Genomic DNA, 16797 nt, shown 5'->3' with positions numbered 1-16797 from the left:
CTGTTGGCCTGTTTCTGTTGCTCTGTCTCCACTTGATAAACCGCTGTTTCATGTGCACGTTATCCACCTCAGTGTGTGGGATGTAAATGTCAAACACTTGACCATTTCTAATCCTGAAAACAGAGTAACTTTTGTTCCAGTGATGCATTCAGATATCATGTAATCTAGACAGAGAGAGAATTATAAACTTGAATATTCCATTTATGTAGAAATTGTGGTGGGGTTGTTTTTCTGTAGGACATTGTCTAATGCTTTGTCTGTTGTTGGTTGAATTTAACAATTCTCCCTTTTTAAGGGCTTTGAGTGACACATGTGAGAATCGGATGTTGTGGTGCGTTGCTGAATAAGTTGGAAGTTGAAAAATTCTGAGTCTGAATTTTTTTTGTGGAACGCCCCCTCAACTCTGATTTCTCACTCGGAAAGTCGGAGCAAATCGAAAAACCCAAAATGAGTAATCCAAGATGGCAGCACTGAACATAAACAGTAGTCAAACTGTAAACTATTAACTGTCCATTTTCCCCAGTTGGGCACAAACCAACAAAATGAGCATCATGTTACATTTAATAGGACTTTAAACTAGCAATTGAGAGAATAAAGCCATTTGGAAAGTGTTCAATCATAGGTCAAGGGAGCAGGAAGACTATTTTACTGATGAAGAAGACATTCAGAGAATCTCCTACGTTATCCTCAGAGTTCAATGGAACAAACCTCCAGGCTCTATGGTAATAAAAAATGAGTACGTAGAGTGATCCAGTCTAACTAAATCAGGAGAAAAATCAGAAATAAATAAATAAACCCGCTCATGTCTCTGTTTGCCCCCTTTCTTTCTCTCTCAGCTGTCACCCCTCCTCTTTCCCCATCAGTGGCCTCCCCCCCTCCACGACGCCTCTCTCTTAAGAGATTTTCTCTGTTCTCTCGTTTCCCAGGTAAATACTTGCATGGACCTGCGGAGGCAGAGCCCCGGGGCCCGTATTTAATCAGATTTTCTCACCATCACCCCGCCCCCTTTCTTTTCTTGCATCATGTTCAGAGTCCTGATCCAACAAGTCAAAGTTTTAGAACACATGTTTTGTAGGAAGTAAAGGTGTTTTGCTTTTTTTTTGTTGTTGTTGTTTTTATGCTGTACCTTTTTTCTGGGTTTTTACCATTTATACCAACAATGATTATATTTCTAAAAGGGTTGTAAGGTGTAAGGTTTTTACACTGCTCAACCAAACTCATGCTTTCAAATATTTCAAACTTCTCCAAAGTTTGTGTCTTAAAACCAGAGCTGGAAGTAAGAAAATCCCAAAAAGGAGTTGGTTAGAAAATTTTAAATCATAAATGAACTTTGGAAAGATTCAAAGGTTACAAAAAGCATGGTAAATTAAACATTTTCGACCTCTGATTTTTTTTATTTAGCAGAAGAAGTTAAATTAAAACTGTTTGCTTTCAGCTTTGAAAACTCACAGTAGGTATATGTGATCATTTTCAGACATCTTATAAAGTAAGCTGATTAATATAATGTCCTAAAATGTTGACAAACAGCAGCTTATGATGTCTTCTAATTGCTTGTGTTGTCTGATATACAGTTTACATTATATCCCACTAAAACGAGATGAGTTTCTTTTCTATAACACGAGCGAGGATATTTAAAAAAACATTTAATGGCCCCATCTCACAGGAAAACACTGCAAAATACGACTGAAAGCTATGATCAGCTTGTAAATGGACCTTTAGTTAATATTTGGTTTTATTGTCCTTATTCATTGATAGATAATTGATTATTCTGTAGTAAAATCAGTAGCTAGGTGCTGCTGTATATTTTGGACATGCTGAAGCGCTCACTGCTGATGCTGCATGTGGTCTGTTTGTGTCTTCTTCTGAAGGCAGGTGTGACAGTTAAATGAGCAACTTGTTGGATGGGATTCTTGACGCTGTGGCCTCTAATTTCTAACCCTGTCAAAACTAACACCTCCTGCTAACCACTGATCTACGTTCAGATGGTTTTCCATCACTCTTGTGATATTTATCAACAGCTACACTAATCTGACTGCAGAACTCTGGTTAACAAAATAGTTTTGACACTTTGAAGAATGTGCTTATTTGTCTTTCTGAGGGCTGAATGAAATGGGCAAATCTCCTGTGATTTTGCCCATTTCCTCTACAACAGAAATGGGAATAGTATGTATTGTAATGGGAAAGCTTAAGAGCTTTGAACTGGACATCATTAATTTAATGGGAAAGCTCACCTCTCATCCCAGAGACTTTAGTTCTTCTTAACTGAAGAAGCTTCTCAAGCTAATCACACATGCAGTTTTTGCTAAATCCCACTGCAGGTGGTATCTGCCATCTTATGAAAGTGGGAGATAATTTCTAACTCTGAATTTCAGTGCCTCTTAGCTGTAATGTTCACATTGCATGAAAGCTTTTGTTCATAATCATCTGTATTTGTGGGTGGGACATTGTAGAGTTTTTTTTAAGTGACAGATTCTGTGATTTTTCTAAAGAGGTAGGCTAGCTGTTCAACCCTGTTCCTAGTCTTAATTATAAACTAAGCTAAGCTAATTTTTATTACCTAACTCTAAAAGAAAGCAAATCAGCATTTTTTTTTTTACAAAAGAGTAAACTTCTCCAGTATCTCCTCACTTACTAAACTTAGCTCATCCAATTATGATAGGCCCTCCTCTACCCTAAATCATCTGTAAAACCAATGACAGGAGTCTGTTCTCAGAGCTCAGCTGTAAAATGCTCAAATGATGCTCTTTGCATCATCACACAGCATGTTTGGCGCATTCTTTGCGTGACAAACAGTCTCCCCACATTCATGCAGTCATAGCACAGGTATGACATTTATATGTTTTGTGTGTGTGTGTGTGTGTGTGATCTGTTGCAGTGTGTACTCATCACACCAGCCCTCACCACATTCACCCAGCTGCCTTCACTTTTTCCTTGCTCACAATTATTTTTGTTTCCATTTTTCATTCATGTCAGCTTTGTTAATTACTTTTTTTTAGAGACCCCTTGTCGTTTTTTGCTCACTGTTTTCTCTGTTAATCCTTAGAGTTCCGTTCTCCGTCACATGGGGGCAACCTCAACCGCTCGGCATCTCTGAGCTGCACCGAACGGGCTCCAGAGAGTGGCTCCGTCTGTGGAAGCAACACTCAGATCCCAGGCACACCCTTCCAGTACATACCAGATTTCTGTGTTCGAGCGCTTTCAGATCTTCAGTTTGTCAAGGTAACTCCCTGTTTGACTGACAAACATTTTTATATAAGCCGATTTTTAACTTACTATACTTCTGTATAACACAGACACCCATAGGAAATGAATTATTTATAATGGTTCTATTTCAAGTATAAGAAAAAAATATTTCAACTAAATAAATGAAATCTAAAAAAATTTGCTTCCCACAATGCAAAATGTAAACATTTCTTCTAAAAGCTACATATTGAACAGTATTTAAATAACACTGAGCAGATGGAAGAAATAAGATTTTGTGGCATTTAAATCAGGCAAGTACAAATAAATGCTTATATGAAGTAGATGAAATCTTTCAAAATATCAAATTGTGAACCACATAATTTGTCGACACTCTCTCTCTGACACAACTATGTCCTTTTTGTGGATCAGTGAGTCAATGTCTCACTTACTGGCGAATGGTTTGACATCGCTAGTGTTCACTCCACTCCTGAATCTATATATTCGTGTCCACTTTTCATGAAGAGGTGAATTAGGGGGTTACAGAGCAGCAGCAGAGACTGTGCATTACCTTGATAAATTGCTTGTGACTGTGTCAGTTTGGCCAGCGGTCATGTGTCGATTCAAACAAAATGGCATGAGACTGGAATAAAATTTATCCATTAACTGGAAGACTCTATTAAAGAGACCGTGAGTTTACACACCAACACACAGCAAAGAACCCAACAACTTCTAAAAGCAACTGGCTCCATTTTATACTCTACCTGATTCCGGTGAGCATCTGGAATAGCCCAAGTCTAGAATTAGCAAACCAAATGAAAACATAAACATCCACATGAGCCATCATCAAACCACAATACAACACATGAAAGACACATTTATATTTTTACCAAGTCCTATAAATAATTCAGTAACATATAGACTTCAACCACTTCTTTATGAATTAAAACACCTTAACCACACTCCCCTAACCTGGGATATTGGTTTGCTCCAGGAGCTCATAAGCAGGTGATTGAGCTGCTTCTACTCTTTTGCTCCACATCCTGCAAAAGAAACAACCAGGAAAGGTGAGTACTGTTAACACACTTCTCTTAATACATATATAAAGAATTTAGGTTGCAGACAAATGATAATGATAAAATGTGAACAGCTCTAACTAAGGTTCTTTTTCCTGACACAGGTCGGATGGCCAGTCCCCCTGTCTCTTCACCTTCCACAAGCGATTCACTTAAATACTAGAAAATGAACCTAATAAAGAGTCACTAACCACAAATGTGTTTTCTTTCTTTTATGTAGTTTTTAAATATGTAGTTTTTAAATACAAATCACTAAAATTAATAAAAGTACAGGTAAGGGCCTCCAGCACTGTCACTGTCCACAGTGAATTTCATTAAAGCTTTTGTGTATTTCTGTGTAGGTTCTCAGTTATCCAACTCATACTAGTTTAAGGAGATTAGTAAGAATATGACTAGACGTCTTTAAGTTTTGTGAAACTTGCAAAAGTCCTGCTACTTTTTTCCTAAGCTCCTTAGAAAAGCTTTCTTGTAGTCAGTCCAGGCAGTGCTGAGGTTGATATGTCTTGGGGTCCTGATCTACTGCTCTGTCAACCAGGAGCTGGTGCTTTGGTGTTATCTGCCATGCCCTTTTAACTGTGCTGTGTGTTGACTTTTGCCTAGTCAGCTTGGTTGCTATGATAGGAGCTTCCATGTTGTGGAGAGGTAGGTAACTCGCATGTGTCATACCTTTGTGGGAAACCTTAATGATCAGGATTTTTCTGCCCTGCTTTAGCCAGCCTGGAGCAGCCCCCTTATTTGTTTTGCCATATATTCATAGAGTGCCAGTAGGTGTGGATCGTGTCAGGTCCTGGTGCTATCAAGTGCTTTTTTTTCTTCTTTTTTTTCCTCAGAGATTTGGTGTTAGACATCTGACTTTGTGACTGGTTCTTGTTCTAGGAAGTTGTTGTGCTCTTAGGTTATTCAGCTACTTTCTCTTAATTATTCTTACAGGATTGGTCAGTCTCAGCTCTGGGTGAATCAGTATTGTTCCCTTTTTAGCTGAGAGTACACTTTGGATGGCTCTTTGGAGAACATGCTAGTTATTTTCTTGGCTCTTGATTTTCTGGGTATCTCTTCAACATAGTCACTATGGACACTTGTTTGGCCTCTGTTATGAACACATTATGGTGCCTGGTATTCATCCTGTTGTTCTGTAGCCTGTCTGTCATGATGGCGTTTTGCACCCTCTGTTAGCTGACTAACATTCTTCTGGGCTAACAAGTTGAAATGAATGCAGGTAGAATATCACCCTTAGGATGTTACATGAATAGGAAATTGTATATTTGGTAGTATTTCTGATATAGCACAATATTTTAATAAGGAAAAAAATCTCAGTTATGTATGTAGCTACATTACGTTGAGCTGTAAATTAAGTAGATCTCTAGTGGAAACAGTTACATATCTATTCACCCTTGTTTTGTCTTGCATAGATCACTCGTCCTCAGTACCAGAATGGCCTGCTGGCATCGAGGCTGGACAGCACACCACAGTCTCCAGAGGGCAGTCACACACGCCTGGACACGTCAGTTTCTTTGCCCCCTGTGACGCCACCAGGGCCACACACCCCACTGCCGCTGGCCACACCTCCTGTGAAGCGCCCTGCATCCAATTCTCAGCCAACACCTCCGAGTGACCGTACTACACTGCCCCAAACCACCTCTTCTTCCTCCAGCAGAAGGCCAAGCCATTCTTTTCCCCAGGCCACTCCTTCTCCAAGCAACCACACCCCCATCTCCCAAACTCCTCCTTCCTCCATGAGCACCGCCCTGTGTGCCCAAAACCCCAATCTAACTCTGAGCTCCACCCTTTCCTCCAAGTCTCGGCTATCTCCGCCCTCTGTCAGCCCAGAGAACGGGCCAGGAGAGACTACTTCTCTGCTCAGTGAGCAGCAGAACTGCATGGGCCCCCACCGGCCCAGCCACCCTCACCCACATGTTCACACAATCAGTCACGCACATACTGAAAGCACCATCTAACTCAAATCCCTCTGGGATTACCAAAACTACCTGTGCACTCACTATCTCACATTACATACCACACGGGCACTAATTCTGGTTCCTGTTTGCTTGCTGTCACCTGACCCTTCCTTTTGACAAGAAGCTGAGGAGATCAACAGTCTGTGAGACCAACAGACTTCCTCCTCTGTACCTTCCTGCATGTTTCCCTACCAACACTGAAAAAAGACCAAGAGGAGAATACAAAGAGAGAAAAAGGAACCCTAATGAGTATGGTATTGTATCCTTTACATGTTAAAATAGTATAACAGAGGAAAAAAGAGCAAACAAAGCAAGACAGAAGGAAAACAAAGCAATAATAATTATAAATAAATTACATGTTCATAAAGGAGTAGGAAGAAGCATAAGCTTATTTAATCCCACTCCCTTTCCAATATTTAGTAATTAATAGTCTACACTTTTTTCTCTTTATGCCCTGTCCATCAGAAATTCTTCATTACAATTACTTTACATGTTAAATGTATTTTTTAAATTATACATGTATATATGTATAAGTATATATATTAGTATAATATATATATATATATTTCTTTTAATTATATATATTTTTTATTTACACAGGGTTGTGTCTGTACATCTTTTGAAGATTACTTCCCTTAAGTTGTATCTGTTATGCATATAGTTGTGGGTTTTCCCTCTCTCCAGGTTTTTGACATTTGACTCCCACATTATTATAATAGGGTAAATGGAATTGGGGCCAGGCAATAAATACTCTTTGTTTTTGCTCATAATTTTGGATTCTAGCAGTTATGGAAGCAGAACAACAAAAATGAGCACTACATGTGTTTTGGAAGAAAATACTACAAAATCTCTTCAAATAGAACTAAAACTTTGGCTGCTAACATCACCACATTAATAGAACAGACATCCCTACTATAATCCTTATCCCTACTATGCAGTTTAACATAAGACGTTTTTGCTGTTGTTTTATTTCAGTTGCATGGACGTTTGAGTTTATCTTTATAAAGATTGACATTTCCAAAAGTACTAGAGTTAACAGCTGAGGTTTATTCCATTAGTGATCATTTATTCAGTTTCTTGTTAATGACAGCCTTCTTGACTTGTTTTTTGAAACTGAGGCTGATTCTAAGAAGTCATTGTTGTGACAGATGAACACATTTATTTTTCTTATACTGAAGAAGCGGTTCAATACAGTGAATCTGGTTCTTTTGAAATAAGTTGACACTTACTGAAAAACTGGTGGTGATGCATGTTGTAACCTGTTTTACACCAAATAGACACATTCTATTATGGCTGATCTTTTGGGGAAAAAAGGCTGGACTTTTCCTTATTTCAGGAAGCCAATGGTTTTGAAAAAGTCTTTATGTCAGGTAAATCAATCAGCACAATGGCGAAAATTACTTGTGTATTTATTTTATAAAACAAACAAACAAAAAAACCCTGTGGCTTCCTGAAAAAAAGCTCGAAAATTGCAGCTTCAAATTTGTTAATTGGTAATAAAAATCACGAATTAAGGTGTAATTAAGGTGCTAAAACACTGGTACGGTCCTTTGATGCAGTGTCACTAGATCTGTGAAGGTGGGTGTCGGTTTGTGCCTACCTCCTTAATGCATTTTTTAAAATTTATTTAATTTCCAGGAGCAATATTAAAATATTTATTTTGAATAATATCAATCTATGAGTATTTGACATTTAATTTGTTATTTATTTGACTTTTATTTATTTTTTGCTTACTTTTACTTTTGACAAGTTAGAGGACAGGCAGAACAGATAATATTTATCTTGACTGTCTTCCACTTCCAGTACATATCCCTCACTGTGAATTTAGCGTCCATCCAAAAGAGGCTGAAAGAACTGGACATCAACTGTTTGCAACACTTTGTGTTCACTGATATGTCTGATCTCTTTGTTATAAATTCCATACTAAAGCTAAGTTTGATGCTGCTTAAACCTCAACAACATTGACATGAGGATTTAAATATTCCAGAGCAAGTAGCATGTGTGCTCATGGTTTTTCATAGCAAGTGTATTCACAGCACATTTGGCTGCTTAAAAGAAACAATACCTGTTATCCACAACTCCCAACCAAAGTCTGTGCTAGCTTCGAATGATCTTAAATAGGACTATAGTTAATTAGAAATATTGGTGCAATTTTTAGAATTAAACATTACATAAGTAGGTTAGAATCTGTTAGCTTTGCAAAAGACTGGAAACTGACTACCTACAAACATCTCTGAAGCCTTCGGAATAAAACAAAAACAGACTAACTGGAAGCTACAGTGTATTTTCCTTTAAAACTGTAGTATGTTTATTTGGTTGGTTAACATTGTTTAGTTTTTAGCACCTTTAGCATTTAGGTCTTATAAAAACACAAAAAGGCAGATTTCCGTTATGATTTTTTTGGTAATGTTTTCAAATGTAAGTCTATTTTCACCCGACTACACACTGCACTGTAATCAAGTACATTTGAGACGTAGTACAAAGTACAGTTGTACAGTCAAACTCGGTGCAGATCAGTTGTAATCTCGAGGTGCTGAAACACAGTCTCAAACTAGTGCTGCCCCCACTTCGCTGCTCTAGAAAATTGTTGAGTTGCCAGTAAGCACAAGGTTAATAAGCGATGGGCAAAAGTCGGCTTATGACTTGATCTTAGAATGTAGCTTGTTTGAATTTAATGGACAACAAACACTGCATGTCTTCACGGTGATTCACACCAGTAGTTTTAACCTTTCCCTTAAAAATCCTCTCTGTCCTTGTTCAGTATTCTAGACCAGAGATACATTCATATCCTTGATACAATGTGAACTACATTTTAAAGTGTATTTGTAAATAGTACTGTTCAGCCCATGTTAAGAAGAATGATTGTTTTCCACTGGATGAGGAGAAGGGTGAGGGTTAAGTACAATGTTAAAGCTGCTAGCATGTAATCTATCTTTTTTTCCATCTGTCTAAAAGACAGTTGAACTGACTTTAACGATAACATAAGAGAGACTATTTTTTTGAAGATCTAGTGAAAGATATTTATTTGAAAAAATACCGACGTATAAGCTAGTTTTACAAAAATGCATATGAATTACGTAGCATAAAACTCTAAAAGTAAAAATTCCAAAACATTGTTTTTTCCCCCCAGAGGGCTAAAAAACTGGGTTCCTCTCCAGGAACCAAAAGGCCACAGATTCACTGTGGGTCAGTTGTTTTGGGTTTGAATTAATTTTTTTTATCCTGCGATCTTGTTTTGAAGTGGATTCCATTGTAGTTTAGACCATATTCTTAGGGCTGTAAGGGTACACAAAACTCACTGTTGGTCACATTTTTGGTTCAGCAGAAAAACAAAAAGTGCAAACGAATACTTTGTTTAATTTAAACTTAAAACTAATAAGTGTTTAACTCACACGATTTCCAAAACCAAGGAAGTCTTCTCATGAAATGAACTTTGTATACCCTTACACCCATATTGTCGTTATTTCAGTTTTGTACCTAAATGATGCATATTGCAAAACTGATTTTTGAGCATAGAGCAAAACTGTAGCCTTGCAGTATTCCACATTATCAGCATACCAGACACTAGGGGAGGTCCGGGCAGCTAATTTTTGCCCAGGGGACAAATATAAGTAAAAACTAGCCATGGAAAATAGCTGCACTATGTAAAAATATAGAGTTTATTTAGCAGGATCTTTCTGACCAGTGCAAAAAACCTGTCTGTTTAAAGCATATATATGTATAGTCAAACTAGCCTTATGTTCTGTTTCAAGAAAATGTCCACTTCTGGTTAATACATGTCATGTAGCAATTAGTTTTACTGGTTTCCAGTAAAGCCACTGGTTGGCTGTTTGACTACCAGTTTGTGTACTGGGAAATGTGAAAACTTACTAAGTAATGTTGTATTTATTGTAAACGTTCTATTTATAATTTGTTTGTTTTTATGTGCACAAGGTATCTGTCAAAATGGGCTTCCGGCTGTAACACGCAGCTTTTATTGGGTTACTTTGCCCAGAAACACTGTGTTCAGTTCTTCTTATTGTTGCTTGTGTTATATTACTGTAAATACTCTGTACATGAAGAGGTGCTGGGACACATGGAAAAAAGAGCTTTACTTGTAATGGAAGATGAGACATGATTTTTCCCCTTGTTTTACTAGGAGGGCATTGCATAGCAATAAACAATGCACAAAGTTGGCCTCAAATAATAATTTACTTCTACTGTCTTCTGTAGTATTCTTTATAAACGGCATGAAAACCAAAGCTAATTTTCTCTGCCAAAATCTTTCTTTTATTTTCTACTCTCCTCCTACACTTCCTTGTCACTTTTCCTCATCTGTTTTTTTTTTTCACCCTGTCTTATTTCTGTTCATCTCCTGCTGGATAAAGCTATTGAAATTCCTTTGGCTTCTGGCTTATCAACAACACCTGCTGTGTTGGTTTTAACACTGCATTGGTGCTGAGATTAAACCTACACAAGGCTTAAACGTTTTATGAAGCACAGTGAGGTTTCCTGCACCGTGTATCACTTGAAATTGTTTGAGGTTTCATGCATTGAGGGTGAAATACATTTAGCAAATTCCAACTGCATGTTTGCTGTTTGATTAGTTTTTCTGAGTTGCAGAGCAAATGTAAGAAAAGTCAGTGACAAACTGACAAATACAAAACTCCAGGCCCTGAAGGCAAAAAAAGTCTGCTTTCCCTTTCCTTCTGTGCCCAGAATACCTGTTTAGCAGGTTTAAGTGTAACGATACATTTTTCTTTCATTGCAAGGGTTGAGCAGAGATGGAGCACTTCCAAATAAGGATTGTGTAATTAAAGCAATGTGTATATATTATTTTCTAACTACTGTAAGGCATAAAAAGCAAAACGAAATCTGAGGTTAATAAAGCTGAGATATATTTCTCTACAGAAAATCTGTCTGACTCTGTGTCTGCAGGAAAATGAGCTTATTTCACATTAACTGTTGTGAGAATTGTTAGAAGACATCTGAGAAAGTCCCGAGGCAAAGTCCAGTCCAAACAGTGGTTGCACACATGAAGCAAAAGAAGATTATTTCCATCTTCCAGTGCCAAGGCCCCAGCACAGAACAGGCCTCAGTGACAACAGATATGATATTAAGTGTGAGGTAGTACAAAATGAGGATCTGAGGTGGGCTGCAAAGTGGATTGCAAATGTATAGAAACTGTGTGCACACTGAGGCTAAAGCAGCCTAAGTAGCACGTCCTATCTGAGATTTACTGGATGGGTGATTTATTAGTTGTGTAGAAGGTCATAACCGAAGTAATCAGCTATTACTGTCCCCAGCTGGCTCCCTCTACCCGCTCCATCACACCACCACAGTTGCAGGGTCTTGAGGTACAGGTGTGTCACTGAGGTGAAGGGGAGACATTCCTCCTCTGTCCCCTTCTGAGTGTGTTAGTGTGTGTACAGTGTTAATTTTTTCTGTGTCTCCATGTTGGGCAAGTGTTGAGTATTTGTATATGTGTGCATAAGGGTGGGATTGCATGTTTGTGTCTGCGCATGCCTGTTTGTCTATGTTTATGTGTCAGGTTGGGTCTTAGACTCTACCTCTCTGAGAACATCTCCCCCCACCACACTCCGATGATTCCTTCTTGGGCTCTTGTGCTCTGGGGGGCCTCTAGATGTCTGGGGCCTGGATCTCCTCCAGGTCCTGGGGGGCAGGGCTATGGCTCCCCACACCTCAGCTGTTTGTTTGCTGGCATTGAGAGCAGCTGATTAACTGGGATTGCACCTGAGGCTTTTATTCCTTTATATTAAACAGCATGAGAAATTAGTGAAAAATCAGTGACTTGAAATAAATAAAATTATTAAAAGCTTTCCTGAGACACAAAATCATGTCACCAGGGGCACTGCCTGAAAAATAGAAGATGCTAAAATATTATTTTAGCTGATTAGACATTTGTACGGACTTATGTGGTAGGGGTTATCAAGTCTGAAGTCTCGCACTATGTTGAATTCAAAAAGTTCATTAATAATTACGAACCCATAAATGCTGCTGTTGACAAAGCTGATTAGAGATAGGGTTATCTGAAGTTCAGGATCAGGACCACACGTCAAACATTCTCTACCCTGTAAGTTTCTGTTCTGTTTTCATGCCATAGGCATTCCAGGGATCTGCAAGAAGCCTTTTCCCCCCAAATATCTTAAAATGCTTTAACATGTGTGGTGTTGTGGTCCTTATTCATAATTTTCTGATTTCCTAATCACTGATAAGTCTGCTCATGGTAAATAAAAAAACAGCAGTACAACCTAACAGGGAAGTGTAATGTGAGAGTGTTCACATTCTCTATCACAAGATTAGAAAGTTATCACGTCTGACTTTTGCCCTCATCAATCCTGTCTCTCTTTAGGGCTAGTTAATGGTGTAGTTATTAGTGGATAATACTGATACTGAAGTTGAGGCTTACTTTGTTCTTTGCTACATGTAGAGATGCATGAAACACTCTCAGTGCAGTTGCTCAAGACAAAACTAGACCTACAGTCAGTGTTAAAATAAAATTGCTATAGTTTTTATTGTTTGAATGGATAATGTGCAGACACACAGTCACAAAGAGTATATATATCTATATCTATCTGGTTTGTTCCATGGTTCATCAGTTCCAAATGTCATTATAATGAGTTTCGTTACTAACTTCTTATCACACTATGTGTCTGCCGCTGCTCTTTTTAAGTCAAATGTTTTTCATAAATGAGAGAGGTTTTCATACCTTGGCTTGTTTGGAACAGGATTTGTTTGGGCATGTTGAGAGTATGATAGCAAAGGTTGAAAGGTTTTGGCCTGAAGAAAGAGAGGTATGACATTCCTTGCTGCTTTTATCAGGTTGTCAAGGAGCAATGAAAAAGGGGACTGGAGGGTAGTGCAATAATGCTGTGGCTCTGACAAACTGACAAAGTTGATCTGTATAATGGTCACACTGGTTGCCTTGGATTTATGTTTGCATTAGTTCTTGGTTCCAATGTCACATTATTTGCAGAGTGATTAATTTTTCACATTAAATAAAGATCAGTTTTAGATTCTCCTCATTTCTTATTTTTGGAGAAGAAAAACTGATGGCCTTAAGTTTTATTAAATTCTGACACATAAGTAATATACTCGAAACTGTAAATCATTATTTCTTGTTAGTTTCTTCAGTTCTTCAGGTGAAGACTGAAGGCTCTCAACTAATTTAGAGCTAGTTTTTGTATAAAAGCGTCAAGAGTTTGAGTATTATACTATGTACTATGTCCCCTGGTAGCTAGATAATGTGTTAGCTCACTTTCCCTTTCTAAGGCTATAGCAGTGGTTGCAGGTAGGCCTTTAGAAAAATAAAAGTTATTCAGTTTGATTGTTTTTAGCAGAACGTTCTCACCAATGAGAAAAAAATACAAAGGTTTACACAGTGTAATAAACAACATTATGTTTGCCACAATGGATGAGTCATTATTAAAAGGAAATCATTTTGTGTAATTATCTCAAACAAGAGCCTCTAGCTAGCTGCGATCACTCCATTCAATTATGTGTTAAAGAATGTTGTTCTTTTTTGTGTTTCATTTATTTAATTTATTTATATTTAGTATCTTTTATTCAGATAGATGGTCTCGCTGAGATCAAGACATTTTTTCAAGAGACACCTGTGTACAAAAAGCACATAGAAAAACTGACAAAGACAACTCAACAGACATATATATATATATATAATATATGATCACAATAAAGAAAAAAGTAGTTGCAGACAGAGAAATACAACTTTTTAAATGCTTATAGGGAGTTTTTTCCAAGTCCAGTGTGAACAAGAGGCACGGCTAATGTTAAAATGTCATGCAACCTGACACTGAAATGTTTACCCTTTTAACTAAACATCATACAATGCTGCTGTCTTTGATTTCCTGGTCACTAAAAATCCTGCCGATGGCTTGTATAAATGTATCTAACAGCGGTACAACAGAAATGTGATTTCCTTGTTACCAAGCTTACTTATGAGGGACAGTGCTCATGTTCTCTATGATAAGCATGTATATCAATGACTTTTATTCTGACCAATCCTGTTTCTGTTTAGGGTAAAATATATTTAATATGTATAGAATTTCATGAGTACAGTATCATTTCATAGAATTGTCATGTTTATTATAACTAAAATAAACTGAAGTCAAAATTAGGCCTACAGTCAGACCCTTGTAAATAAACATAATCCAATGCTGCTGTCTTCGTTTTGCTAGGGAGCACCATCCCACTTTTTCATATAAGATACATGTAAGTAAGAAAACAATCACCTGTGATTAATCACGATACACAAAATGAAGAGGCTTCAGCATTCATATAAACAGTACTACAATAACCAAATGCAGACAAAATCTGGTCTGTAATATGATCTTACAACTTGTGAAACAAAAATTAGTTTCTATATAAAAATCTTCATCTTTAATTTTCTTGAAAGGTGTTCCACGTGGTTTTTAAAAGTGAGTCTAGCATCCAGCCAGAGTCCTAAGTATTTATATCAGTCACGAGTTTCTATGTTATCACCATTAAAATCAATTAAAATCAAATCATCAAAATAACACAGCACCCTTATAAAGTGAAATAGCTGTGACTTAGCTCATGAATGGATACTGGACATAAAATACTAACACAAAGACTCAGTATAATGATATACAGTTTCAGAGTTATAGTATTTCCTGGATTAAACAAAAATTACCTGTCATACACGAGAGACAATTTGGAGACACAATAAAAAAAAAAGAAGCCCCAACATGTACAACAGCGCCACAGTCACATCTGTTTGTGTGTGTGAAACCATAATGGCCGCCACGCAGCTCAGCCCCTGACAAAGACAGCATATTGAGTAAATGTATTTACTCTTCAGTGCCCTTCTTGACTTCATTGTAGCTAAAAATCGAGAAAGCTATCTGTTCAATTTCACTGTTATCCCCACGCTCCATTAAACATGCAAACATCCCATCCCCAATGTAAACCAGGTCTGAATAACCACTGGGCCCTTTGTTGATGATCCAGGGTGAGCTCCAGTTTTTTGGATCATGTGGAGATTTGTTCAGATACACTCCTAGATCCTTTCTTTCGCCCTTATCATTTGGGTGTGAAAAAAGTAACCATCTAGGGTCCTGACTTTGCTCCGCCTTTCTTTTTATACCTTCGTTTTGAATTGGAAAGGACACCACACTTCCCTGACATCCACTGCCTGTTTCCACTAGTGCGCCATTTGGCAGAATACCAAAATCCTCACCATTATCAGCACTGACAGCTTCAACACGATGGCCTTCAGCACTACGGGCATTGCAGTAGATGGACCTGTTGCCTTTGTCATCGCAAATCTCTGCCATTTCACATTCACCTGATTCTTTTTCAAGCAGGTTGCCAAATTGCCAAGTAACACCCTTGTCATCACTGTAAAGGCAGAGTGCACGTGAGACAGCACAATAACACATTATCCAACAAAATGAGTTGGAGCAAGAAACATAACCATAAACTGGAACAATCAATCTATCACTCTGTGCTTGAATACCATGGCCTGGCCCAACAGCAAATGTGGCCCATTGTTTAACTTCGGCCAGTGCATCGGTCAAGTCAGTCACTTGGCTCCACGTTTTACCAGCATCAGTGGATGTGATATAGCAGAGACGGGTCTTATTGCAGCCCCAGAACCTCTGCCAACACTCTGACACTATGCCTTTAACGCAAACGAAGAACAGGAAAAGTTTTTTATTGGTCTTGTCATACACCGGGCAGGGGTTCATCGGACGATGTCCTTCCAGATGTGCCTCCTTCACCAGTTTCAGATCGGACCACTAAAAATGTGATTTAGAGCCGTGTAAATAAAAAAACAAACAAACAATACAGTATGGATGAGGTAAAAAGAATATCTTGACATAAAGTTTAGCAATAAAAGTTGCGTCAGATAATTACCGTGACTATCAGTTCATTAGTGGTTTGATCGTTGTTTACTGTTCCCGTTTTCATGGCCAGTGCCTCTGAGGTGTGATCATCTTTCGCCCTTCGCTTTTCTGCAAAGGCCAGAAAGACTTTTTCCTCTGCGTGATAGAAAAGTGCAGGAATCCTGTATACTACTCCTTCCTGGGATTGAAAGATAGTCGTCTTTTCTGTGTTTAGCTCCTGATTTACTGAAGGTTTGTTGCCCATGGTTGCTATATGTGAGTACAATGAACATACAGGTATAAGAAAGAAAGTCTTGTAGGTGCCATTTGAGGATTATTAGATTAGCAACTTGCAGCTCTTATCAGTTGAGATCAACTGTTACTGGGTGTTGGTAGTTGAGTGGATTATATAGAAAGCGTCACTTCTTTATGTAAAAAACAAAATCTGATAAAAAAAAAACCCCAAATATTAACAATTATCCAAAATCTGCTGCCTGTATTCCTCAAAGCAATGTTAAGTATGTTTTTTTCCTGAACACAAATAATTCTATCCATGCAATAATGGATTTATACAAATTATAATCCAACATTATTCTTTTTTAGTTTTTTTTGTTTGCTTTCTGTCATATTTGGCTTCTTATACAAGTGAGAGATATAACAATCTGTATTGTAAACATATCCAATCTCACTGTAGTAGTACAGTAGTTCTGTAGCTTC

General features: G+C 37.8%; 2 protein-coding genes across 5 annotated transcripts in view; one reads left to right on the top strand and one right to left on the bottom strand.

Moving 5' to 3' along the window:
• Positions 1-10400, top strand: part of LOC134630564 (metal transporter CNNM4-like) — a 37084-nt gene extending 26684 nt beyond the window's left edge. Inside the window, exons 6-9 of one of the 4 annotated variants that reach the window (XR_010094303.1) lie at positions 837-926; positions 3044-3219; positions 4175-4247; positions 4361-5656. Coding sequence is in view for 3 of the 4 variants with exons in the window: in XM_063477952.1 (XP_063334022.1) it covers positions 837-926; positions 3044-3219; positions 5666-6211 (812 nt within the window). In the remaining variant the exon portion in view is untranslated. The other 3 variants (XM_063477952.1, XM_063477954.1, XM_063477953.1) reach the window with 3 other exon arrangements.
• Positions 10401-15042: 4642 nt separating this feature from the next.
• Positions 15043-16345, bottom strand: LOC134631681 (sialidase-3-like). Its single transcript, XM_063480241.1, has 2 exons — positions 16112-16345; positions 15043-15993 (listed from the first exon to the last, which is right to left on the bottom strand). The coding sequence occupies exons 1-2, from the start codon at positions 16343-16345 to the stop codon at positions 15043-15045; spliced, it is 1185 nt and encodes a 394-aa protein (XP_063336311.1).
• Between the last annotated feature and the right edge of the window lie 452 nt (positions 16346-16797).

Source organism: Pelmatolapia mariae, linkage group LG7 (assembly GCF_036321145.2).
Source record: "Pelmatolapia mariae isolate MD_Pm_ZW linkage group LG7, Pm_UMD_F_2, whole genome shotgun sequence".
NCBI lineage: Eukaryota > Metazoa > Chordata > Actinopteri > Cichliformes > Cichlidae > Pelmatolapia > Pelmatolapia mariae.
Note: the sequence above shows the minus strand (reverse complement) of the source record. Positions and strands in the feature narration are given on the sequence as shown.